At 45.5% G+C, this 27730-nt stretch overlaps 1 protein-coding gene, 1 long non-coding RNA gene and 1 pseudogene across 5 annotated transcripts; all 3 read left to right on the forward strand.

Moving 5' to 3' along the window:
- Positions 1 to 16: 16 nt before the first annotated feature.
- On the forward strand, positions 17 to 7216 carry LOC131807264 (uncharacterized). Of its 4 annotated transcripts, none has more exons than XR_009344366.1 (5): positions 17 to 376; positions 3662 to 3817; positions 4657 to 4725; positions 5092 to 5162; positions 5515 to 7216. It is a non-coding gene; the product is annotated as an uncharacterized LOC131807264 (long non-coding RNA). The 4 variants fall into 4 exon arrangements; XR_009344367.1 differs by having other exon boundaries at positions 17 to 197; XR_009344368.1 differs by lacking the exon at positions 17 to 376 and adding an exon at positions 2459 to 2824.
- A 1632-nt stretch (positions 7217 to 8848) lies between these two features.
- Positions 8849 to 24485, forward strand: LOC131808449 (glucokinase regulatory protein-like; annotated as a pseudogene).
- On the forward strand, positions 24328 to 27312 carry LOC131808450 (uncharacterized). Its single transcript, XM_059134382.1, has 3 exons — positions 24328 to 24789; positions 25309 to 26346; positions 27165 to 27312. The coding sequence occupies exons 1-3, from the start codon at positions 24710 to 24712 to the stop codon at positions 27310 to 27312; spliced, it is 1266 nt and encodes a 421-aa protein (XP_058990365.1). The 5' UTR covers positions 24328 to 24709.
- The last annotated feature ends 418 nt before the right edge of the window (positions 27313 to 27730 follow it).

Genomic DNA, 27730 nt, shown 5'->3' on the forward strand with positions numbered 1-27730 from the left:
CAAAGTCACCACATAGCTTCGCTGTGAAGCAGAGAGAACGTGCGCAGGCGCCGTGACGTCTAGGGCGGGGCCGAGAGGACGCGAATCCTCTCTTCAACCAATCCTGTCGTCGCATGCAAACTCAAGCTGAAGCCACGCCCACGAGCCCTCCGCAAACTCGAGGTCCTATGGGTCGCGGTCTTCCTCCCGCCTGGATTGTGAGTGAAGTGTGGCTGAATACTTCTTTTAATACTTACGACCCTGGAGGAAGGCAGGGCGGTTGCTTTCATACGTTTTGCAGCAGCCCGGGTTGAATCCAGATAGGCTCTATGATGTGCACGGGGTATCACAAGGCTAATAATGATAGCTAACCGATTCCTCAGGATGCGTCTGCCAGGTACCGTGCAAAAGGTTGTAGATGCATTATGTCATTTAATCTCAAAGACAGCTTTTGAAGGGGATGGCATTATTAGTTCCATTTCTCATGCCAGGAGACTCGGGATTAGAGGGGTCCCTTAACAAATGAACAGAAAGGATGTAACTGGGATTCAACCCAGAGCTGATGCATTGAAACAGCCTTTATATTCTGAACTCGTAGCTCCCTATATCTATGCCATGCTTCTATACCCCGTGCCACTTCCATCCCAAGAGATGAGGTGTCCAGAGTCTGCGATGTGAGTGTTTCCGCGCCAGTGGCCAGTGAGAGGTACTACTGCAGAACTGGGTAGCAGTGGATCAAAGACTGCTGCCCAGATCTGGATGCTTTTGTGGTTCAAGGGGGAGGGCAAATGAGAACGGGGCTTATCTGATAGGATGAAGTTAAGTCTTGTGATACGTGGGATTGGAGCTTGGTGAGGTAAAAAGGATAATGACTTCTTGATCTGTTTGGATTGGGGTCCCTTTCAGAATTACTGGTCTAAATTCTTGGAACATGCCAGAGAGGCTGAGATGCAGAAAAGGAGCGTTCATACACCTGCTCTGGAAAGATCAGTGGTTTCCTCTGGAAAAACAGTGGTTTTTCTCTCACTGGCACCATCCCCTCCACCCCCCTTTGGAATTTAGGAAACAGTAGAGGAAAGCCTCTATTTTCACAGGAAGGAAGTAGCCCCAGAGCCCAAAGTATAAGTCTTTTGACAGGGGAGTTCCAACCCTTCAGTTTTATTTCCATCCTCCTCCTCTGGATATAGTGGCAGAGAGTGAATATAAAGTCATTTACACTTTACAGTTATTATTGACTTTGACCGAATCAGCGAGACAGAGGCAGACAGAGATTGTGGGAGTGTCATTACCCTCTAGGAGATTACGGGATCCTTCAGTCTTGGGCAGATCACCAACTGAGGCTCTCCCTGACCCTGTCCCCATCCCCAGGGTGTTAGTGCATCTGTTTTTGAGTTCGGTTTCCTCACTCATACATACAGCGCGGGCAGAGGGCAGGCGGAGGCGCAGCGGGAGCGGGCCGCGGGGCTGCGGGGGACCCCAGAGCTCCGACGGGCCGCGTAGTCTCTCCCTGAGCGGGGGTCGGTGCCGGCGCGGCCTGGCCGCTGGCCGGAGTCCCGGTGCGGGAGGCCGTGAGGCCGCTCCGCCGGCCCCTGCAGCGGGATGTGACCGTCCCGGCCTTCTAGCCGCCGCCTTCTGCAGAGCTGGCCCCGCTTGCTCCGCCGCAGCTGAACCAGGACGTGCCGGCCCGCCCCGCCCCGCCGGGGTTCTTGCCGCCGTCATCCCCCTCCCCTCCTCCCCCGACCCCGTTCTCCCGGGGCTCCTCCCACGACCCTCCCATTGGCGGCCTCCCCGGTCCCCTTTCCTCTGATCCTGGCTCCGTCCAAGCAGCCTGCCGGGGGCGGGGGGGGGGGGGGCGTAGAGAGATGCGCAGGTGCGAGGGACTCGGGCTCCCGGGAGGGCCCCTTCCCTGCCCGGGTAGAATTAGCCAAGTTGGGAGGAGGAATCCCACTTCCCCTGCCGGAGGGGACAGTGTGGCGAGATAATTGATGTAAAATCTCCACTTGTACACTGCGTCAGCTTTTAAATCTCTTCCCCATTGGTAATCTGATATTGGTTCTCTTCGCTCTCATTCATTCTTTAATTTATTAAACAAATATCTATTGAGCGTCACCTAGGGGTCTGGGCACAGGAAGAGCTGGAGTCCAGCGGTTAAGACAGCAGGCTGGGTATATAGCGGGGAAGTCTAAATAAAGAGCAGCAACCTATGGTTTTTAGCTCTTCTTCCTGCCTGGTGTGCAGAAATTCGTCGTCTAAGTGTCAGGTTTCCTAAAACCAGAGCGTCCAGAACCTCATAGGGCTGTTGGCAGGATCCAGTGAGATAATGTTGGGGAATGTCTTTATAAATCTTATGACACTGTGTGAGCGAGGGATTATCATGAATTTGCACCAGCGTGTTAGTTACTTCATTCGTTTAACCAACATAAATCCGTAAACTATTTCATGAGATCTGGAGTAACAACATGGTGGGAGTCCCCTTGCTGTCAACTGTCTGATCTTCAGCAACGACCTAACTTCTCTGAGCCTCTGCTTTACCATCTGTAAAACGAGGGTGTCAGTGTGGTCTCCTTAGTGGGAATGCACCCAGTGAGATACTGCATGTGAAAAGTGCATTGTTCAGTGTAAATAACTGTTGGCTCATGTATTTAGGGCAGATACTTTGGTTTCTAATTCTCATTGCAGCATTTCTATTTCTGTGGCACTTTTTTCCCGTAAATTTCAGTTCAGCGTGTGTCCCCCTGGGGCTCCAAAGCTTCTGTTACCTTCCTTCGGAGATGAAAGAGTGAAATGGAGCAAGAGGGGCCCGGAGTACTGTGTGTTCTGGACATGTGATCAAGCCACGGCTCAGGTCCTCTGACCTCTGCTGTCCCTGAGGACCCTGATCTCTGGCCTGCTGTTTCATCCTTGTCCCAGAAGAATCCTCTGCTCAGGGATTCTCATTGTCATGGGACTGGGTATTACCCTGCACTTCTGAGCTCCAGGTCCTCTGGAGAAGAGGTCTTTATTTCCAAAGGTTAAGAGTAATGAACCTCAGGTTTGCCCCTTCATGGGGCAAAACAGAGGCTGGGCAGTGTGCATGTATGCAAAGAGGGAGCCCTAGAGCTTCCCTGGGGTGCCCAGAGGGATGGGGGCCCACTGATAGGGAAAGGGTGTGGGGAGAGATACTCAGAGGGGGCGGTGCTCGGAGAGGCCAGGGTACCTGGGTTAATCATCACTGTGGCTCAGATCAGGCCCCCGCCAGCTGGAAGCAGAGTTAGCGTGACAGAAGCGTTTGTGTAGCTGAAGATGGAGGTACGACAGGGTGTCCAGAGCATGAGACCATGCCAGGCACAAAATGGTTTCAACACGCGATTGAGACCCCAGAGCCTGGCAAGTGGGAGGTGAGACTCCCTCATCCCACCTTCTCCATGTTGGTCTTCTGCACTGATTCCTAGAATCATTTCTCTTCTGGACTTCCCTCCACCCTGGGTTTCTGTTTTCCCTCTCCTCCTTCCCATCTTCCTTCCTGACCTTCCCCTTTAGGCCCAGAGTACCAAGTTCAGGCTAAATCCTTGGATGCTGTGTGTGTGTGTGTGTGTGTGTGTGTCCCCAAACCTTGTGCCTGCTGCCGCTCCCACCTCCAGATCCAGAGGCGTGAGCGAGGCCTGGGCTTCCTGTCTGCATTCTTGTGCTCCCTTCCCTCTAGAGGTCTGGGTATGAGGCAGCCCTGCCAATCACAGAGGAGTCAAACCCACTGACCCAGGACCTCGACAAAGCAGATGCCGAGGAAATTGTTCCATTGCTGGGACAATGTGATGCTGAGATCTTCCAGGAGGAGCGGCAAGTCATGCCCACAGACTAGGTAACCCAGACCCATCCCCTGGACACTGAAAATAAAGACGCCAGCTCCATGCCAATGGTCCTTCGTGTTTGAGACCTGAGAGCCCCTCCACCACACCATTCATTCCTCCCCCTCCCCCAAATCCACTGTCCTTTTCTTGGCTTCTGATTCCCACCTGCTCCCTACAGAGACTGTATAGTGAATCAGTTCTGACCACCATGGTCCAAGTGGCTGGCAAAGTGCAGGAAGTGCTGAAGGTACAGTCTCTCTGTCTCCTCCCCCCCTAACTTCTCTCCCTCCCCACTTGATCTCTTTTCTTGGCTTCCACTTCTCATTTTACTCCATCTCCATTCTCCTTTCTCCCAGTCCTCCCTCTGGCCTCTTTATTGTCATCTTATTAATCAACAGTAATTATAATAACTATTATCTACTTCACACTCTGTAATTGACATTGTGCTTTCACACTCATTACCTTTGCAAAAACCTGTGAAATGAGTGTGATTGTTTCCATTTTTTTTTTTCAGATAGGAAAACAAAGGACAATCACAGTAGCTTGCCCAAATATATCCAGCTAATAATTGCTGGGTAGCACTGCTTTTTATTGAGTGATTGCTGGATGACAAAGCTGCTCTCCGTCCTTTCCGGAATGAGTAAGGTTGGAGTAAGTAGCTAAGCCAGATTTAGGAGTCAGAATGAAGTTTCGTTCTCAAATCCAGGCATCTTTCTGTTCCCTTGTGTGGTTAAGGAGGGTTAAGGAGTCTCCCCAGGAGTTCTTCTGTTGCTGACAAAGAAGGAATGTGCTTCCCCCAAGCTGAGCTAGGAGCTAGGCCTTGGCGACACTGGGAATTTTTCTTTCTCAGGAACCTGAGGGGGAGCTGGTGGTGCTGAGTGGAGGGGGCAGCTCTGGCAGGATGGCGTTTCTCATGTCTGTGAGTATCCTGGTCCCCGATTTTCCTTCCTCTGCCTTCTCGGGGTAACCCTCAGGACCATAAAGCTCATCATAGCTAAGCTCCTAGGTGGCCCTCTTGAGGCCTGGCTCCCTCTCTTCTCAAAGACAGATCTCACCGTGGAACCTCGTATCTTCGGAACCCACCTGGGCCCCACTCCATGTATTGAGGGTGTCTCTACATCCCATGCACCCCAAGCTGTCATCTGCAAGTAGCTTTCGACGTGCCAAATTCCAAGCAGGACTGGCTTAAGCGCTGGCCTGAGGGAATCCTCACACTAGTTGTCAAAATCTAAGGTTACCGCTCCCTTCACTTTTATCACTAACCTGTGTCCTTCCCCGGTGACAGGTCTCCTTCAACCAGCTTTGAAAGGTCTAGGACAGAAACCTCTACACCTACCTCATTGCAAGCAGTGACAGGTAAGCCACATTGGCCTGTGAATATTTTCTTTGGCCTGGATAGTATTTTCTAGAAATAGAATTTTCAGGCTTTCAGGTGGAGATCGTGCCCAGTTTGCTTTGGTCGCCATTATTTCTTATTGCCTTATCCTCGGCCCATTTCACATACTCATGTCACCTGTCTGGCCCTTGTTGGAATTGGAGTGTCCAGCCCTAAAAAGTGTCTGTTGTGGTGTTCAGCAAATAGTAGGTGTTTCAGTCAATGATATCTTTCCATCATTCCCTTCTCTTAATGCATTCCCTTTTCTTCCCTAGTATACCATAATCTTCTGCTTTCCAACCAGTGCCACTGACTTTGAGTCTGTCCTCTTAGGTCTATGGTGGCATCTAGGGAGGGGATTGAAGAACTGAAGAAGGTCTGTGTTTTCCCCTGATAGTCAACCAGACATCTCTGTCTGTTCCTTCTCACGAGGACACTGAAGTCCCCATCCAGCCAAAGCCCATTATCTTCCCCAGTCCTGACCCTGACATCTCCATGCAATAGGTTTGTATCCTAGAATCCTCCTGGTGGCACTGTCTCACCCACCCTCCTCTCCTAGGTGGTCGCTGGGAAGAAGAGGGTGATTGTCATTGGCATTTCGGTGGGACTCTCTGTGAGTGTGAAGACAGCCTGGGGGGATCCATTCTACAGGGAGGAAGGGGGTGGGGGCAGAACAGCATGGAAAATAGATTGCGGAAGTGGGTACTAGAAAACAGAAAGGGTTCACGCAAGGAATTTTGATTTTACTCTCACTAATTGAGACCCAGCTGCATGAATGTGGAATGACAGGGAAAGGATCCGATTCCAGAATACCTGTGTGTCAGTCCATTCAACAAGCAAGGTAGATGGACTAGTCCCAGGGTCAGCAAACCACAGTGGCCATCATGCTGCTGCCTGTTTATGTAAATAAAGTTTTATTGAGACACAGCCATTTGTGTTTACATAAGATCTATGGCCACTTCATGCTACAACGATAGGGTTGGGTATTGCATAGAGTTCACAGGGGCCCCAAAGCCTAAAATATTTACTCTCTTGCTCTTTACATAAGAAGCTGACCCCTGGACCTGTCCTTTGCTACTTAAGCATGGTCCTTGCTTAGCAACATCAGTATCTCCAAAGATTTGCTAGTAATGTAGAATCTCGCCCCCCACCAAGACCTACTGAGTCTGAATCTGCATTTTAACAAGATTCCAAGCACTGGATCTGGTGTCCCCAATTTTCTCTCACCACTGCAGTATACTGATTCTAACAATTCACTAAGAGAAACAGGTCGAGCAATGCTAGATGCGGAAGGAGACACACAAGAAGGGCAGGACACCGACCTTAAGGAGCATACAATTTAGTCCAGTAGTTTTGAAACTTTACCATGCAGAGGATTTCCTTGGTGGACCATGTTAAAAATACAGGCCTGGAGCTTTCCCCTTCCAAGGCAGATCCAGTAAATCTTCCCTGGGGCTGGAACTCTGCATTTCTAACAAGGACTCGGGGGAATCTGATGGTCCTGCGCCTCAGGAAACACTAGAGTAACCCCTGCGCTCTCATCATACCCTTTTTCTCCCCCTGCCATCAGGCTCACTTTGTGGCAGGCCAGGTGGACTCCGGCATGGACAGCCCAGGCACCTTCTTACCAGTTCTGGTTGGTTTCAGCCCCGTGAACATGGCCAGGTGAGCCCACTGTAATGAAAGGCAGTGACGGGCCAGGCCCCTGAGGGAGGCTGAGAGGAAACCTGTCAAAATCTACAGTACAGGGGCGAGTGGGTGGCTCGCTCAGTGGGTTAAAGCCTCTGCCTTTGGCTCAGGTCATGATCCCAGGGTCCTGGGATCAAGCCCCGCATCGGGCTCTCTGCTCTGCAGAGAGCCTGCTTCCCCTCTCTCTACCTGCCTCTCTGCCTGCTTGTGATCTCTGTCTGCCAAATAAAAAAATAAAAATCTTTAAAACAAAACAAAACAAACAAACAAAACCAAAATCTACATTACAGCCACGAAGAGGAGGGCATGGTGGCTATGGTCTTGCTCACCACATCTCAGAACATTAGAGTAAATGCGCACTGTCCCTGAGCTTATGAGGATTTTGTTTTTGGTGGGTTTTTGTTTTGTTCTGTTTTTTTTTTCTGTTTTTGTTTCGTTTTTTGGTCCACTGGTTGATGTAGTCTCTTGTTTCGGGAAGGACTAAAGGCAGCTTACAGAGGCCACATCAAATACCAGAAAGCAGACATTCAAAACAGGAATGGAGAGACAAGGAAAACAAGGCCCAGGAGATAGAATAGGGTTGGGACGATGCGGACCCCAAAGAGAAGCATCTGTTCAAAGGAGCCGTGGGTGCGGAGTGGCCTCTGATTCCCCTTTGCCCAGCTCCCTTATTGTAGCAACCATTCTCCTTTGTCATCCTAGGCTCCCCTTGGGTCCCCCTCTGGCTACTCAAACCCCACCCTGTCCCCCTTTCCTGAGGACTCTGTTCCACCCAATCACCTCCGCCTTATTCTCTATGTAGATGGCCGCTTTGATCCCAGAGATCAGCATGTGAAACCGATAGTGCTCAGGTGTGGTTCCCTGGATGTTCAGCCTCAGGAGTGTTAAAGCAAGAAGAAAGTAGATTCGTAGGCACTTGTGTGAGAGCTCGGATGTTGTCACTTTGGGGTGAGGCCCTGAAATCCCTTAATTTTTGAGACCACCCCTGGAGATGCTGGTGCCCGGCCAGGTGCGGGGAGCTCTGCTGACTTCATCATTGGCGTGGGCCTCTTGATGAAGCTGAAGGCTTCTGTCGCTGGAATGTTCCATGGAAGGCTTGTGGATTCCTCAAGAGCAGCTCTGCACATGCAGTGGTGGTCCTGGGGGACGGGGTGGCCGGGTGCTTTCTGAGGTCCTTTTCTCAACTCCCAGATTCCAGGCTTGTAGCGTAATTCATGTGAAGATATAAATGAGTCTGAGATACTGTTAACCCTGCTCCTTTTAATGGAGGACTCTCCTTCACCAAAAATGTATGTGCCGCAGTGGATGCTCATTTCAGGGCCAGTCCCACCGCCACCGCACCCTGGGCCGTGGGAAAAGAGCTGGCCTGGGTTTCTTAGCACAAAAGTCTCACTTGTTTCCTGGGGACCCTGGGCTCCTCAGGTCCCACTGATCTCTGTGCCCACAGGGACACCTAATCCCTGAGCCCACCTGGGACACCGAAAGCTCACCTCGTTTCAGAGAGTCTTTGGCCCAGGTCGTGCAGGAAGAACTCCTTCTGCGGGGGCCTGTGTCTCTGGCCTGGCTCCCAGAATCCCCGCTGACCTCCCCGTCCGCTCCGAGCCCGTCCTCCTCGCCCCGCTCTCTTCATGTCCTTCGGCCTCGGTTGGGTCTTGTGTTCTGCTCACGGAAGTCCTTTCTGTCCTCTGCCCTGCGTTCTGACAGGACTCCCCGCACCTCCGCTAGGGACCAGCAGAACTTAGTTGTCAGGGAATTGTGCCTTCCCCTGGGCAGGGCTGGGTACCCATGCTGTCTGGAGGGGGCCCTGGGCCCGCCCCTGGAGCTGGTGGCCTTTCTCCCAAGTGCCTTCTGGAAATCCTGCGGACATTAGAGCGGGCTCATCAGGTGACCTAGAGTCAAAGCCCGAAGATCGCTGCCCTGACGATGCAAGCCAGCATCAGGTGTGTGGAAACGTATTAGGAGTGGGGAGGTTGCGTGGATGGCGCGGTAACCTTTCTGTTGGTTTGCACCTGTGCTTGGCCGTGTGCATCTTGCTCTGATCCCTGATCTTTTCTCACTGCCGTGTCTCCTCTCGTGTCCTGATTTCTGGCCCGTGCTCAGCCTGGAGGAAAAAGGCCGTGTGTACCTGGTTGGCTGGCAGACCCTGGGCATCATGGCTATCATGGATGGAGTGGAGTGTATCCACAGCTTTGGTGCCGGTGGGACCCCAGTCTAGACTTTCTTCCTGGCTCCTCCTGAATGCTAACTGATATCCTACCCCCATCCGCAGCCCATGGGGGTTCCTCATTCGATGTCCAGACTGTCCTATTTGAATAGGCATTTCAGTCAAATGCTCCTTGCTGTGAACCCCTACTCAGGACTTGGTTCCTCAACTCCCAGCCCCGCTTAGCTGTGGCCTCCCATGTGTGTGACACCTCACCCGCCACCCCTCTGGGCACTTTCCTTCAAGACCCATGAACGTTCCCCCAAGCCTAGAATCAATCTTTCCTATAAAGCCCATCATTCCTTTCTCCCTGTCCTTAAACGTTCCAGACTACCGAGATATCCGCGGCTTTCTCACTGGTGATCAGAGTGACATGTTTAACCAGAGGACTGAGCTCCTCCACGGGGGCGAGTGTATGACGGGACATGGGGCAGGTTGTGAAGGTGACAGGTGTGCAGGGAGTGGGAGGTGAGGGGCGCTGGGGACAGGTGGGGGAGGAGAGCAGGCAGACAGTCCAGGGAAGGGAATATGGGTTAGAGGTCGGGAGGCTTTGGGGAAGCACAGAGAGGGCGGAAGGTTCTGGATTCTCCCTCTAAAGCTGGCTCTAGTCCAGGGCTCTTCCCTCAACTTGCTGCATCATCTTGGGCAAAACACTTGACCTCGTTGAACCTCGGTTCTTCCATCTGTGTACAAACACGCTGTGTGAGAGGTCCTGTGAGGCCCTCTGTGGTCCGCAGGTCTGTGGGTGGGAGTTCTTCATGGGAGGGGGCCCCCCATTTTCTCGTGCCCAGGGTCCCCAGTTCTCCTTCTCCCAAGAGGACTTCCTGACGTGCATCTTGCCATCCCTCACAGAAATCGACACCGTGGTCTTCATTTTCACCCTGGATGGTGAGAGGGAAGGCAGGAGCGGTGGGGTGAGCAGAGGGAGGCAGGGGAGTGACTCAGGGGAGCTGTCATTTTTCTGGGTCTTAAAGCACCTGCTCCGAGGGAGGGAGAGGGGCGCATGTCCTGACAGGACCACAGGGAACAGGAAGAACAGCTTTCCTCTCTGGCGCCCTCCCCTCTCCTAGACAACCTCACGGAGGTGCAGGCGCTCCTGGAGCAGGTGAAGGAGAAGACGGCCCACATCCAGGCCCTGGCGCATAGCACCGTGGGGCAGACCCTGCCGGTGAGGGTCCAGCCTTGGGGACGGAACCTGGGGTGGCAGTTACAGCAAGGCCTTCCTGGGGATGCTGCTCTGGCTCATTCTCTCTCTGTTTCTCCAGACCCCTCTGAGGAAGCTCTTCCCTCCATCATCCGCATCACGTGGCCACTGCTTTTCTTCGAATACGAAGGGAACTTCTTCCAGGTATGGGGAATGAGAGGGTGTTCTCTGTGCTGAGGGACTTAGAGGGGCAAGGGTTCCAGAAATTAGAAAACTCAAGGCTGGGGTGCCTGGGTGGCTCAGTGGGTTAAGCCTCTGCCTTTGGCTCAGGTCATGATCTTAGGCTCCTGGGATTGAGTTCTGTATCAGGCTCTCTCCTCAGCAGAGAGCCTGCTGCCCCCTACCGCTACCTACTTGTGATCTCTGTCTGGCATATAAATAAATAAAATCTAAAAACAAAACAAAACAACAACAACAAAATACAACCAAACAAACCTCAAGGCTGGAGGGTGGAAAGCTTTGTTGGACTCCCAGAAAGCCAGCTGGGCAAGTTCTTGTGTTACTGGGTCACTGGTCAGTGTTTCCAAGGAAGTGGCTCAGTTCTCTCCAGGAATATATGAAAAAGACAGGCCAGGCCACCAGTCACCTGACAGATACTCATTTGTCCCTTGTTTCAGGTTCATTGTTGATGTTATAGTCATCCTCACCATACAAAAGTCTTTAAGGTATATCCTTGCAAGGTCACTATGCTGAATTCACTGCAGACAAAATACAGATATTGTCTGTAATATCATGAAATGATAATTTCCCTAGTTTTCACTAATTATAATTGATTATATTTGTAATTATAATTTTACTAATTATAATTTCACTACTGAAGCACTGATAATGCTTTAGCAAGACATTATCAGTACAAGCAGTGGAAATAATCATAGCAATAATTATCAATTTGGATATACTTTGCATTTTGGTCTGGAGAGGGCACTGGGACATCTGAATATTAGTTCAGCTGTGCTTTGTGGCCCAAGAAAGAAAGCAGTTTTGCATCTGTGGTTCCTCGGTTTTCTCACCTAACTCCTGCCCACCATCCACAGGGCACCGTCAGGGCCCTGAAGGGTTGCGCTGGAGAGATGTGGTCTCATCCATTATTCAGATCACCTCTTCCAGGAAGCTTCCTGACTTGACCAAACAGCTGCCATGCTTTCTTACCTGCACTCAGAACTCAAAGGAAGCCCTTCTCCCTGAGCCAGGGGGTCCATGCTCCTTCCAGTGCGTACCTTTGTCTTCCCTTCCAAATGGTGTTCATTGGTCACAGCTCTATTTTTTGGCATACTTTCCACATTCGTTGTCTCCTTTGACATCTCGCATCTCCTGAGAAATCTTCTCCGATGAAACCCACATTGTCTAGAACCCTCCTTGATGTGAGATGCCTCTTCCAGCTTCCACTGTGCCGTCATCATACCTAATACACACGTAGGACTCTGTACTTTACAAACTATTTCATTTATAATATCATTTCTCATAATGGGTTCATAAGGGATGTAGGATGTAGGTTATTCCCCCCATCTCAGATAAAGAGGCTGAAACTAAGAGATTAAAGCATTGTAATCACAGCCACGTGGCTAAAGCAGGATCCAGGACTGGAACCCTGGCCTTGTGACTCTACGTCTGTGGTTTATTTCACTTTACAGTACAAATTTCCACCATATCCATGAATTGAGCCAGATTCTTTTACTCATTCATTCATTATGTACCTATCACGTGCCTGGTCCTATTCCAGGGATAGGGGATATAGTAGGGAATGTTATCCTGTGATCTTTGAAAAAGATCTGTGTTTTTAAAGAAAATTATAATTATAGTAGCAATATTTTTATTGTAAACACTTTGGAAAATACAGAAATCAAAAGGAGAAAAGCATCCATAAGAACCTTCTTCTAGGGGCGTCTGGGTGGCTCAGTGGGCTCACTGAGCCCCAGTGTTTTCAGGAGACTAAAGGATCTAAGGGATTGCTCATATTCCTTAAATTCGACCTTGACTGTGCCAAGGAAAAGAATAAATCTCAGATACAAATGCTTTTTTTTTTTTTTAATGTTATGAAAACAAAACATCCAGTGTCCCATTTTAAAAACATATCCTTAGAATGGGGTGCCTGGATGGCTGAGTGGGTTAAAGCCTCTGCCTTTGGCTCAGGTCATGATCTCAGGGTCCCGGGATAGAATCCCGCATCTGGCTCTGTGCTCCACAGGGAGCCTGCTTCCTCCTCTCTCTCTCTGCTGCCTCCCTGCATACCTGTGATCTCTCTGTCAAATAAATAAATAAAATCTGTTTAAAACAAAAAACAAAAAAACCCACCCTTCTTCCAAAAAACCACTTAGACAAATTTTGGAGAATGTCCCTCTAGGCTTTTTTATGCATGTGTAAGTGTTTAAATATACTTATACAAAAATAGGACCATCCTTGCCATGCTGTTTTTAACTTGCTTCTCTTCACTGAAAAATAAGAACACTTTTCCGTATAAATATATCCATATCATCATTTTTTAAAAATATTTTATTTATTTGACAGAGATCACAAAACTCGAACATAATGGTGAGTGAATATTCAAGACACAAGAAATATATTTTTTAAAAAGATTTTATTTCTTTATTTGAAAGAGATCGCAAGTAGGCAGAGAGGCAGGGAGAGAGGGAGGGAAGCGGACTCCCCAGTGAGCAGGGAGCTTGGTGCGGGGATCGATCCCGGGACCCTGAGATCATGATCTGAACTGAAGGCAGAGGCTTAATCCACAGAGCCACCCAGATACCCTGAAAGACTACATTTTTAAACACATAGAGAAAAAAGTGGGGCACCTGGGTGGCTCAGTTGCTTAAGCATCTGACTTTGACTCAGGTCACCATCCTGGGGTCCTGGGATTAAGCCCTGTGTCTGGCTCTCTGCTCAGTGGGAAGCCTGCTTCTCCCTCTCCCTTTGCCCCTCCCCCTGCTTAGAGACTCCTCTCTCTCTCTCACTCTCTCAAATAAATAAATAAAATCCTTTTTATAAGTGTTTGTCAAATTGTACACACGTGTTCTAAGAACCAAAACTGTACCTCGAAGCTTAACCTTAGAACATCAGGCTGGCATATACTAGTAATCTGCCTCGGAAGGTGTGCTCAGCCTATCAAGTATCATTCTTTATAATCTTTATATGACTGCAAAGTCTTTCATAATCTGGACATATCATGTGTTTTTTAACCACTTCCTTGATGATGGGCTTCCTGAGAACATTACTTGGTCTTCCCCAGTGAGTTGAAAATTCTGTGAGGTGAGATACCATCATTGTCTTTTTCAGAAACAGTGCCTGCTATTCAATAGCTATTTAATTGAATTGATCTTCCAATTAACATTCCTACAAGAAAAAAAAAAAACCTGGTCAATTTTATTCATTTTTACTACAGCATAATTTGATTCTTTGTAAATTTTGTTTACAGGGAATTAACCATAGAGAATCCAGATAACTCTGGGTGTAATGACATAATAAATCTTCTGGAAAATGAGACTATGGATTTTAGAGCTGAGTGATCCTCTAAGATCATTTAATTTCCCTAAGTGACATCTCATCTCTGTTTCAATACTATAGCAGCTAAGAAATGTGTCAATCTTTGGAGTTAGGAAACCATGTATAATCACATTTCCTGATAGTATCTGTACTTACGATAGCCTAAGTTTCCTAAATGTACTTGCCTCAGTATTCTAATTTGTGGTTGGGAACATAGGACAGCAGACCTGGACCTCTAGAGAGTGAAAGGTTCCAGAGAAGATGCTTATAGGACAAGATAAGCCCTTTGGAGGGGCTGCTCCTTTGAAATCTTCCCTCCATACTCTCTATGCCAACTTGGCCAACCCAATCCTAGTAGAATGCTAAAGGAGGTCTTCCCTGAGCATTGGCTGCCAAGGCAGAGCCCATGGGCAGCTGCAGGAAGGGGCCTCTGATGGACACATCTCAGAGAAGAGACCCAAGCAGCTCGCACATTGGCTGGGCCCTGTCAGGTTGACATTGCAATGGCCATTGTGCTGTCATATGGAGTCACAGCCTTGAGGAGTAATATTGTTTGGCTGAGAGAGTCAGGGGGTTGAGAAATGGCACCGATTTGGCGGCTGGCCATACCTCCTCCGTCATGTGTCAGCCTTCTACTACTACTTGGTTTATTCCTTTGGAGGCTTTGGCTGCTCTTCTCTGGAAAACAGAGCAGGGAACAGGAGGCAGCCAAGAGAGCCTCAGAGGTATGTGATGCAACCTTCCCTGGAAATCCACTGCTCCCCGTCCCTGCCTCTGAAGCACTGGAAACGCCTACCTCTTGGGCCAGGGGAGGAACTGGGTGGGGGAAGAGGGGAGTTGAGACAGTGCCTATGGATGTCTTCCTAGAAGTGTCAATCATGCTCAGTCCTGTTCCTTTCAGTTTATTTCAGCAAACCTTGAGCTCCTATTATGTATGGTGGCGCACTAGACATTGAGGAAAAATAAAACCCCAACCGCACCCTCTAGGAGCTCTAGGCGAACCTGGGGGGAGAGATGGATATATACATAATGAAAGAGAAAATGATAAGAGTTAGTAGAAGTATAAATAGTGCTGAAGGGGTTGGAGGCAGTCTTTTGAAGCAGGGGGATCTAGAAAATGCCTCTGGGGGAGCTCAGGATTGAATTGTGCTTCAGAAGAAGGGAAGGGCTTTGGACATGGATAGGGTGGATGGAAGACAGTAGGGACAACTTTCCAGTTGGAAGGAATGGATTGGGGAAAAGCGGGGGAAACTGAAGAGTGTTGGATATGTTTGAAGAGAGGACACCTATGTGGTTGGAAGGTAGCAGTATAGGGAGGTCAGTGACAGAAAAATCTGGAAAATTGACAGAGGTGACATTGTAGAGGGCTTTCAATGCCAGGCTGAAGAGTTCATACATACATAAATATATGTATGTATATGTATATATATATATCCATTCTATATGCAATGGGAAGATGTCAGGGGGCACCTGGGTGGCTCAGTTGGTCTTTGACTCTTGATTTAGGCTCAGGTCATAATCTCAGGATTATGAGATCAAGCCCTGTGACCTGCCTTGCGCTCAGCAGGGAGTCTGGCTCTCTCCCTTCCTCCTTTCTCCCTCCCCTCCCCCTGCTCCACGCTCTCTCTCTCTCAAATATAAATAAATCTTAAAAAAAAATAATTATGCCCAAAGGTTTTTTTATTTTAAGATTTTATTTATTTACTTATTTTTTAAGATTTTATTTATTTATTTGGCAGACAGAGATCACAAGCAGGCAGAGAGGCAGGCAGAGAGAGAGGAGGAAGCAGGCTCCCTGCTGAGCAGAGAGCCCCATGCTGGGCTGGGTCTCAGAACCCTAAGATCATGACCTGAGCCAAAGGCAGAGGCTTTAACCCACTGAGCCACCCACGTGCCTTGTCACATTTTTTTTTAAAGAAAGGAAATTTGTATATTATTTTATAATTTTATAATTTTAATTGCCGTATAGTTAACATACAGTGTTATATTAGTTGCAGGTGTACAATATAGTAAATCAACAATTCTATACATCACTCAGTGCTTATCCAGATAAGTGTACTCTTAATCCCGTGCACCCATCCCCCACCCCCCACCTCAGGGAACCATGTTTGTTCTCTGTACTTGAGTCTCTCTTTTGATTTCTCTCTTTGTTTTTCCTTTGTTCATTTGTTTTGTTTCTTAAATTCCACATGTGAGTGAAATCACGAGGAATTTGTCTTCCTCTGACCAGCTTATTTCACCTCGCGTTATATTCTCTAGATCCATGCACGTTGTTGCAAATGACAAGGCTTCGTTCATTTTTTTCAAGATTTCATTCATTTTTATGACTGAACAATATTCCATTGTGTGTTTGTGTGTGTGTGTGTATCACATATTCTTTATTTATTCATCTGTCAGTGGACACTTGGATCCTTCCATCATTTGGCTTTTGTAAATAATGCTACTCTGGGGACACCTGGGTGGCTTAGTTGGTTAAGTGTCTGCCTTCGGCTCAGATTATGAATCTGGGGTCCTGGATCAAGCCCCGTGTCAGGCTCCCTGCTCAGGGGGAGCCTGCTTCTCTCTCTCCCTCTGTCCCTCCGCCTCACTCATCCATTCTCTCTCTGTCAATTGAATAAATAAAATCTTTTAAAAAAATAATGCTGCTATATACATAGTGGTACTATATCCTTTTGAATTAGTGTTTTCAAAGTTTCTGGGTAAATATCCAATAATGCAATTACTGGATAATATAATTCTATTTTAAATTTTTAAAACTATTTTACTTATTTATTTTAGAGAGAGAGAGAGAACACGAGTGTGGGGGATGGGCAGAAGGCGAGCGAGAGAATCTCAAGGAGACTCAGCCCTGAGTGTGGAACCCAACGTGGGGTTTGATCTCATGATTCTGAGATCACGACCTGAGCTGAGACAGAGAGTCGGACACTTCGCTGACTGAGCCACCCAGGCACCTCTCTTCGGCTCATTTCTAATTGGATTACTTGGTTTTTGGGGTGTTGAATTGTGTAATTTCTCTCTCTCTATTGGATACTAACCCTTTATCGGATATGTCATTAGCAAATATCTTCTCCCACTCAGTAAGTTGTTGTTTGGTTTTGTTGGTTGCTTCCTGTGCTGTGCAGAAGCTTTTAGTTTTGGTGTAGTCCTAACAGTTTATTTCTGCTTTGCTTTCCCTTGCCTCAGGAGACATATCTAGAAATATGTTGCTGTGGCCAATGTCAGAGATCTTACTCCCTGCGCTCTCTTCCAGGATTTTTATGGTTTCAGGTCACACATAGAGGTCCTTTACCTGTTTTGAGTTTATTTTTGTGTATGTTGTAAGAAAATGGTCCAATCTCATCCTTTTGCATGTAGCTGGTCAGTGTTCTCAACACCATTTGTTGAAGAGACTTTTTCCCATCACATATTTCCTCCTTTGTCAAAGATTAATTGACCATATCATCATGGGTTTATTTCTGACTTTCTATTCTGTTCCATTGATCTGTGTGCCTGTTTTTGTGCCAGTACCATACTATTTTGATTGTTATAGCTTTGTAGTAGTATACCTTGGAATCTGGGATTGTGACCCCTCCAGATGTGTTTTTTTCCTCCCCTATGATTGTTTTGGCAGTTTGGGATCTTTTGTGGTTCTGTACAAATTTTATGATTGTTCTAGTTGCGTGAAAAATGTTCCCTGACATTTAGTAAGTGCTCCCTGGGTGTCTGTGAAATGAATACATGACTTTTCAATTTTAACCCTGGGTGACTGACAAGATGATGGCATTTTGAACAACATAGGAAACATTAGGCAGAAGTTGTGTGGTAGGAGGCTGAAAATGAACTCTACCATTTGAAGTGCTTGTAAAATCTATGCAGAGATGTTCACCTTGCCGCTCAAATTAATTGTCTAGACCTGTGCTACCCAGTCCGGTATCCACTGGCCACGTGGCGCCATTCAAATTTAAATTAACCAAAATTACATACAATTTAAAATTCAGTTCCTTACTCGCACTGTGGACGTTTCAAGTATCACATGTGGCTAGATGCTATCACATTGGACAGAGCAGATCTTGGATATTTCATCATCATAGAAAATTCTATTGGACAGCATTAGCCTATACTCTAGATCTTGGAGGTAGATCTAGTTATCAACATATTTGGCCACAAAGTTCCTTTCAGTGTTTTTTCTTCTCATAAACATCTCTCAAACACAGCAATCCCACTTGAGTATTACTGTCCTCACTAGGACTTCATCTATTTATGGTATGCTGGCTGGTCTCCTACCAACTTTTTCCAGCCTAGAGCATAGAACATAGCCCTGGCTTTATGGAAGAGAAACCACACGCACAGAGCTTCCCACGGCTGACTGTGTCACTCGCCAAAACTGACTGAACCAACAAACAAAATCTCTCAGCACCCCACCACCTGCAGCAGCTTTTCCCAGCCTGTTTGGACCCTGAAAACTTTCATTGTCAAAATTTGTCAACCCCTTGGGAATTTATACATCACTTTATCTCTTTTTCATAATACATGATAAGTGACATTAGGTATATAATATTTTCATTTTAAAGCAGCATGTTTTTTAAAGTTGGAAAGTTCATTTTAACATCTTTAAGAGGAAAAGACGAATGCCCACTTTCCCCCATGTAACAGGTGAGGCATGAAAGTTCATTGACTTTAACAGGTGTGCATTGTTCCAGAACACTTAGATATAAGAAAGGGCAAATATAGTTCCTTGTCTACATTGAGTATAATCTGCTTTAAGCCTCCTATGACCTAGGTTGGCTAAAAAGCCCAGGGTCCGTTTTTCCTCCCCCAACCTTTGTACTGTATGGGAGTTCTGGAGCTTTGGCAGTTTATCCCAAATGGTGGAAGGTCATGTCCTTTTTTAAAAAACAAAGATTTTATTTTTATTTATTTGGGGAGAGCGTGTGCGCAAGCAGTGAGGAGGGGCAGTGAGGGGGCGAGAGAGAGAGAGAGAGACCTCAAGTCGGTTTCCCACTGAGCATGGAGCCCAATGTGGGGCTTGATCCCATGACTCTCAGATCAGGACACGAGCCCAAATCAAGAGACACTCAACCAACTGACCCACCCAAGTGCCCAGATGGTTAGGTTCTTAAACCATGGGAGTAACTGTTGCTTTTCATCTTGGGCATCTGAAGGCAAAAACGGTGGCTCAAGGGCACCTGGGTAGCTCAGTGGGTTAAAGCCTCTGCCTTTGGCTCAGGTCATGATCTCAGGGTCCTGGGATCGAACCTTGCATCGGGCTGTCTGCTCAGCAGTGAGCCTGCTCCCTACACCCCTGACCCCCGCGTGCCTCTCTGCCTACTTGTGATCTCTGTCTGTCAAATAAATAAAAAAATAAATCTTTTAAAAAAGTGCATAATGAATCTTCGTGATTCCATAACCCACATTTTTTGACAAGGCAAATGTCGGGTAACATAATTTCATTCCTAATTAAATGCGTGTTTCTAAAAGGTAAAGACTCTTTTAAGAGAAAATACTTAATCACAGTATCATTATATGCCTAAAAATTTAACAATCATCTTTGAGTACCATCAAATATCCATCAGTATTCAAATACCAAAAGTATCATAAATGATAAAAATCATTTTTGACAGTCTGTTTGACTCAAGATCTAAATAAGGTTCACATATTGAGATTGGTTGGTGTGTTTAATTTCCTTACAATTTGTAGATTCCCTACCTCCATATCTTTCTTTTATTCTTTCCATTTATATGTTAAAGAAATGGATCATTTGTCCTCTAGAGTTTTGCATGCAAGATTTTACTGATTAAATACTCATGTTGTTATTTAATATGTTCCATTTTTCTTCTCTATTTCTTTAAATGGGTAAGTTGGATCTAAGACTTATCAGAATTACTTTGGAGGGATGGGAGACAATTTCAAAGGTCATGATGATTATTAGGAGGGACACAATTCTGGTATTTTATTTTATTATTATTATTACTTTTTAAAATATTTTATTTATTTATTTGGCAGACAGAGTTCACAAGTAGGCAGAGAGAGAGAGGGGGGGAAGCAGGGTCCCCGCTGAGCAGAAAGCCCAATTCGGGGCTCGATCCCAGGGCCCTGGGATCATGACCTGAGCCGAAGGCAGAGGCTTTAACACACTGAGCCACCAGGTCTGGTCATTAAATGCCATTTTCTAGGGGCACCTGCCTGGCTCAGTCAGTAGAGCATGTGACTCTTGATCTTGGGATAGTAAGTTTGAGCCCCACACTGGATGTAGAGATTATTTTTTAAAAAATCTTAAAAAAAAAATGTCATTTTCTAAATTATGTCAACACTTCAAAATAGAGTGCCTGGGTGGCTCAGTTGGTTAAGCAACTGCGTTTGGCTCAGGTCATGATCCTGGAGTTCCGGAATTGAGTCCCGCATCAGGCTACCAGCTCCATGGGGAGTCTGCTTCTCCCTCTGATCTTCTCTCCTCTCATGTTCTCTCTCACTGTCTCTATCTCAAATAAATAAATAAAATCTTTAAAGATTTCTTTTTATTCAATTATTTGACAGACAGAGATCACAAGTAGGCAGAGAGGCAGGCAGAGGGGAGAGAAAGAGGAGAAGCAGGCTCCCTGCCGAGCAGAGAGCCTGATGTGGGCCACCATCCCAGGATCCTGAGATCATGACCTGAGCTGAAGGCAGAGGCTTAACCCACTGAGCCACTCAGGCACCCATAAATAAAATCTTTAAAAATAATAATAAATACCTCAAAATAAAATGGACTTTTTAAAAACAAAAGGGGGGGGTTTCCTATATTGACCTTTTATTAAAAGTCTTGCTTAATTTGCTTATCAATCCTAAAAATGGATCGGTAGATGCTTTTCCAAAGGCATTTTGTGATTCCCTACACAGTCCCATTGTCTGCATATGATAACTTTATTTCTTCTTTTCTAATCCTATGACTTCTATTTCTTTTCCTTGCTTTGTTGCATGGAGTAAGATTCCCAGTACTGTGTTCAGTAGATAGTGGGGATTTTTGTCTTCTTTCTTTATGTAGAGGAAGGTTTTCTTTAACTCACCATTTATGCATAATGTTTGCTGTGTGGCTTTTGTAAATATTGTTTAGCAGATGAAGAAAGCTCCCTTTTACTTCTGGTTGCTAAGAATTTTAGCATGAATGGGTGTTGAATTTTATCAAGCACTTTTTCTGCCTCTATTGAGAAGTTCATAGGATTTTTCTTGTTTATTCTATTAAAGTGCTGAAATACAATGAATTTTTAAAGTATTAAACCAACTGTGAATTCCTGAAACAGATATAACATGTTTGTGACACTATTCATGATCCTTTTTATATATTGTTGGATCAAGTTTGCCAATATTAAGTTTAGGAATTTTGCGTCTGTTTCCATGAAAGAGATTGACCTGTGAATTTTCCTTTCTAATAATGTCTTGATCAGATTCTAGAATCAAGGTTAAGTCAGCCTCCCAAAGTAAAGGGAGAAATAACTTTTCTTTTCTACCTCATTAGCATAACCAAGGCATTCCTATCACTCAGGAAATTCCCAGTGTTTTTTTTTTAAACAAAGCACCAGACAAGTGTCTCACCAGACCGCTTTTTTTTTTTTTAATAGATTTTATTTATTAACTTGACAGAGACAGACAGATCACAAGCAGGCAGAGAGGCAGGCAGAGAGAGAGGAGGAACCTGCTGAGCAGAGAGCCCGATACGGGGCTCGATCCCAGAACCCCTGAGATATTGACCTGAGCCGAAGGCAGAGGCTTTAACCCACTGAGACACCCAGGTGCCCCCCCAGTGTTTTTGATGCTCTGTGTCAGGAGTCTGGGACAAACACCAGATCCCCCCCCCACACACACACACACAGAGTTGGGGGGGAGATTGAAAAATTAGCTGGTATTAATATATTTCTGGAGGCTGATAAATCCCAAATTCTTGAGGCAGGCTGGAAACTTAGGCAGGGTTTCTATTTTCAATCTTTTTAAAAAAAAAATTAAATTCAATTATTTATTTTTAAAAATATTTTATTTATTTGACAGAGAGAGAGAGACAGTGAGAGAGGGAACACAAGCAGGGGGAGTGGGAGAGGGAGAAGCAGGCTTCCAGCTGAGCAGGGAGCCAGATGTGGGGCTTGATCCCAGGACCCTGGGATCATGACCTGAGTAGAAGGCAGATGCTTGATGACTGAACCACCTAGGTACCCCTAAGCATCCAACTCTTGATCTCAGCTTAGGTCTTGATATTGATCTTTATCTTGATCTTAGGTCGTCATGAGGTCAAGCTCTCCATTGGGCCCAGTATGGAGCCAACTTAAAAACAACAACAACAACAACAACAACAACTGATTTTTGTGTGTTGATTCTGCATTCTGTAACTTTGCTAAATTCATTTATTAGTTCTAATTGGGTTTCTGTGTGTGTGTGTGTGTGTGTGTGTGTGTGTGCGTGTGTATTCTTTATGATATTATGGTGTCTGTGAATAGAGATAGAGATTGTTTAACTTTTCCTCTTCAAAGGAAAGGATGGTTTTACTTTTCTTACCTAATTGCTCTGGTTGGAGTTTCTAGCACAATGTTAAAGAAAAGTAGTGAAGGGGTGCCTGGGTGGCTCAGTGGGTTAAAGCCTCTGCCTTCCGCTCAGGTCATAATCCCAGGGTCCTGGGATCGAGCCCCGCATCAGGCTCTTTGCTCAGTGGGGAGCCTGCTTCCTCCCCTCTCTCTCTGCCTGCCTCTCTGCCTACTTGTGATCTCTGTCTGTCAAATAAAATAAATAAAATCTGTAAAAAAAAAAAAAAAGAAAAGAAAAGAAATGTACTGAAATTGAGCATCCTTGTCTGTTCACTACCTTAAAAGAAAAGCTGTCAGGCTTTCACTATTGAGAATGATATTAGCTATGGGTTTTTCATTAATACCCCTTACTATATTGAGGAAATTCCCTTCTATCCCTAGTTTGTTAAGTGTTTTAATTTTTTTTTATTAAATCATGAATAGGTGTTGGATTTTGGCAATCCTTTTTCTCCAATTGTCCAGTCTTTTTCCCCTTTGTGTTATTAATGTGGTGTATCACATTGATTTACTTTCTTATGTTGAACCAGGATTCTTGGGAGAATTTTTGCTTTTAACACTTTTATTCAACATTGTTTAGCTAAAACATTTTGGCAATACTATGAATATTATGTAGGCTCTTGTAATACACTCTCCGAGACTGATGTCATGATTCAAAAGGGAGAAATAAAAATTGTTTTATTTGAAATGGTAACAAATGTAATTCTGCCTTTAAAGTGACTTGGAACGTGCTTGCAAAAAACTCAGGAGTTTATGTTACTGATCGGGAAATTCTGCCCTAAAGGATAAAATAAAAATTCCATCATTTGGCAAAATCTGGCTTCCACTTCTATTTTCAGCTTTTGTCTTAGCAAATGTGCACCTGACACTCATGACTTTATAATCTTCTTGGGGATGTTGCTTTGGACTTGCCTGGAATGCTCTTTTTTCACCTAAAAACTTTCTGCTGATTTTTCAGACTCCAGTACAATTGGCCACTTCTGGAGTAACTTTTCCCATCTCTCCCAGGCAGTGAATCCCTGTCCTTTTATTCTCTGACGCTTATATTTCTGTTATATATTTATTTATTAATATACCTATAAATTTAAATTTATTTATTAATATATTTAGATGTTTCTGTTCTATATTTATTTACATGTGGTTTATGTGCTCTATATTTACCACACTGTATTATAACTTAGGTGTTTAGACATCTGTTTTCCCTATTAATGTGAATTCCCAGAATACAGGGGTCATATTTACCTTTGTAGTCCTAGCACCCAAGCTACTGCCTAGAACTTAGTAAGCACTCATTAAATGATCTATGAATACATGAATGGGGTGCCAGTTGTGCTGTGGTTATGGACACCAACTGGATCAATATTTGTGTCTGTAAGAGGAAATGTGCTCTTGATTCTCTAACCTAGAACATTTTCTGATTTTATTCTTTTCTCTTTGTGCCTCTCTAGACTTCAAAGAAGCATAAATTCAAAAAGATGCAGAAACTCACAGGTCAGAAAGATCCTATCCTTGATTCTTCAGCTCAAGGCTACTGACAAATCAACTGTGGGTCTGCTTTAAGACTCCAGACTTTAATAACAGGTTGAGGGAGGGAATTGGAAAAGGATTATGTAAATGAAAGAAATGTGCTTATTCTTTCTAGCATCTCCAAAGATGCCAGATTCTTTTGAGCAACTTCCAAAGAGATGTAAACAGATTGATAATTCTTCCTATGCTTCCTTTCCCCATGCTTTCTTGCCTAATTTTCCTTTTGTGTAGAACTCAAAGTATCAGGAAAGAAATTGGGTGAGATTAATGTTTGGTGCAGGAAGTTCCGATAACTTTTTCCCCTGTCATAGGCACTGGATAGAATCCTTTGGGGGAAAAATATGTGTTATGAACTTTGGTTCCCCTACTCCAACTCCCTACTCGCATGATTGTTCCTGCTCTTTCCAACAGCTTCATCTACTCCACGGTGAAGGCAGCATAGTAGAGTTCAAAATATAAAAACTTGAGCCCTGGGTTAAGTCTGAGCTCTACCACTAATTAACTTAATGACCCGTAGGCATGGTTTCACCTTTGTTTTCTTATGTGTACAACAAGGGGGTGGAACAAGGTAGAGGTGGTATCAACAATTAGGGTGCTAAAAGCTTCTTTATCTCTGCTCCCAGCTTCCCAGTGGGAAGAAAATCTTAGGATGAGCTGCTCCGAAGCTAATGGGACACAGTGAGTAGAGTTGACCTTCACTATCTATTCCTCCTCTCTTCAGCTTACTCTACTGATAAGCTCTGTAGGAGTGAAGAGAAAGGTACCTAGTACTGTTTTACTTCCTTCAGAATGATAGCTGTTCCTTTTCTAAGTCAAGTCACTATTCTTACTGGTTTCCTTACTAGTACTTTAATATCACTTCAGTGACATTGACCTACTCTTGTATCCAGATTTTCAGGTCTCCCTATGGGATGGGCCCAGGAGTACGCATTCTGGTCAATGGAGAGAAGTCTTCAACAGATCTTCCAACATCTGGAATGTGCAAGGTCAGGGAAGGTCGTTTCTGGGAGGAGGTTGGGTGGTGGAAGTTTTTGTTTTTGTCTTAAGTAAACTCTACTTGAATTGAATTGAATTCTAGAGATCAAGAATTGCATGCTCTACCAACCGAGCTAGCCAGATGCCCCAAAGGTGGTAGAACTTTTAAGAGGGAGGGTGGAAGAGACCGAAGAAGGGAGGTGGGAAAGAGGGAAAGAGGGAAGGAAAAAGAGAGGGAAAAGAGATTGTTAGTTGGTTGCTTATTTACTTAGTTTGGGCGGTGGGCATAAATTCTGGGTCCAAAGGTTTAGTCCATGGATCATTTCTGATTGGAATGGAGACCCATACCTTCCTCTCCTCCTCATAGAGGAATTCTTTACATAAGTAATTGAGATTGGGGAAGACAACCTCTTTTGTTGTTATTGTTCTCCCTCAGGACAAAATATTTCACATATGAAATAGCCATTACCTTTCCCTTTTCCTACTTTTTCCTGCCCCAAAGCAAATGGAAACTTTTCTTTATTTCCTAGATCAGCTCTTAAGGAATTCTGTTTGCCTGAATCACAGGATACCATTTCTTCCTCCACCTCCTCTGTGCTTGTGCCTCAGGAGCCTGTTCTACCCTGTTGTGGCTGTAAGAAGGCAAAACATTCTCCTAAGGACAGCAGCTCCTCCGGATCATTATGCAGCAACTCCAGCCTGTCCCACCTTCCCGTCTTTTCTAAAGGAACAACCCGGCAAATCCGGAGCCATAGTTTACCTATTTTACCCAGAAACCAGTCTTCCATGTTCAGGAACCAGGGCACAGCCCTGCCTCCTTTTCAGCTCTCAGAGTTTGGGAAATCAGAACTTTTACAGAATTTGGCAGCTCTTTCACCCTTAAGATCCCAAAACTCTTTGATCAACTCTGTGTTCGAATCCCCAGATCTCTGCCAACAAGAAAAAACAAAGAGTGGGGGAGAGAGCAAGAGTCATTTGACATTGGATCGTGGGCCAGATTTTATTTTCACCAAGGCAAGACCACGGTTCTCGGGGTGGGCTCCAATCCTGCTCTCTCCTTTGGCTCGGTGGGAGTTAGAGGGACATATGGCTTGGAAGGTTTATACTTTGAGGGAACAAACAGTGCCTCTGCCGGTGAGGGAGTCATGGGCAATGCTGAATTATTTAACTGAGGCACAAGGAGGAGTTCCCGAAGCACAGAAACCTCAAATCCAGGTATCTATGCCTATTCATCAAAGCACTGAACAAAGTCTCTACAATAAATTCCCAAACTGTCCATCATTTCAGCTCCATGTGAATATTGGAGTGGAATCTGGATTAAATCGAACAGAAACAAAAATTTCACAGTCACTTATCCCAGGTAAGCAGTCACAACTTGGGGATGGCCCGCAAATCCTTGAATCCAGGCCCTTAGCTACATCATTGGGCACTCCGCTTCCCAAAAGTTTAGGAGCTGACGTAATTCCAGAGAAGACCACTGGACTGCAGGAGCAGCCAAAACACGTTCTAGAACTTAATATAGAACAGAGGGTCCTAGGTCCTCTGGAAAAAGGGATTCAGCAGCATAAGTCCCACATGACTAATGTGGAATTGACCCCAGGGCTACCATGTCAAGTTACAGAGAGCATAAAGGTAACTCCTTTAGCATTACTTCAAGTCATGGATGCAATGGGGATGATTCCAGAATCACATTCAGAAGTGATAGAATCTGTGGGCTTGTTCACACAGCCACCAGACAAAGTTGGGAAACCAATGGAAACGACAAAAAAAGTGAGTGTAAGCACTAAACCATCATATCAAGTCACTAAACCAAGTGCTCAGCATCAAGTTATGGAATCCAAGATGACCTCCAGCCCACTGAATCAAGTCACAGATAATGTGACGGTAAATCCTGCAGCATTGCTTCAAGTCATGGATTCAAGTCATAGTCCAGTGGCACTATTACAAGCTATGGATTTCGTGGGAATAATTCCACCAGCACGGTCACATGTTATAGAATCTGGAGATTCACAGTCTGAAATTGCAACTTTGGCCCCAGGAGCAGCTCAATCAGTTGGTTTGACATCTTCTAGCTCTCCTCCTACTATTGGTCCACCTGGAGTTGTAGGATCTGTGGGTTTACTTCCAAAGCGACCACTTAAAGTCACAGAATCAGTAGGGACGATTCCAATGTCATCACATCAATCCATACGTTCTTTAAAGGTAAGTCCAGTAGCACTGGGGTCATCCATGGGAATGATCATAAGACCACAATCCCAAGTTGCAGAAACTCAGGATTTGACCTCGAGGCCAGTATCTCAAGTCAAGAAACCTCTGGAGTTGACTCCTGGGTCATGGATTCAAGTGCGAGACTCTGTGGAGTTGACTCCACAACCACATGTTCAAGGCACAAAGACTACAGCATCAACCCCAGGGCTACCTCATCAAGTCATGGAATCTCCAAGTTTGACCCCATGGCATCAGATCTTAGCATCTTCCGAGATGAGTCCAAGGCAAAGCCATCAAATGATGGAAACTATGGGGTCAGCTTCTGACCCCATAACCAGAAATCTGACTGATTCAAAACTGTCCCATCATCAAATAATGGAACATTTAGGGACAGTCCCAAGATCACTGGGTCAAAGAACAGCATCTAAGGAAATGAGCCAAAAGCCACTGCATCAAGTCACAAAATCTGCAGTAATGACCACCATGTCTCTACTTCCAGGTGCAGAATATTTGGGGGAGAAGCCAATGCCACAACTTACGACTGTGGATTCTATGACGTTACCCCCAGCACTGCACAATGTAACATCTGTAGACATGACTCCAGGTTCGGTCCCACAGATGGTGAAATATGGACAGCTGATCCCAACTGTGAGCTCTAGAGAATTGGCCCCAGAACTTCAACTGCAGATTGTAACATCTAATGAGTTGGCTCCTATTTCACAGCTGAAAAGTGGGAATTCTGTA

This window comes from Mustela lutreola, chromosome 9, assembly GCF_030435805.1.
Source record: "Mustela lutreola isolate mMusLut2 chromosome 9, mMusLut2.pri, whole genome shotgun sequence".
Classification (NCBI taxonomy): domain Eukaryota; kingdom Metazoa; phylum Chordata; class Mammalia; order Carnivora; family Mustelidae; genus Mustela; species Mustela lutreola.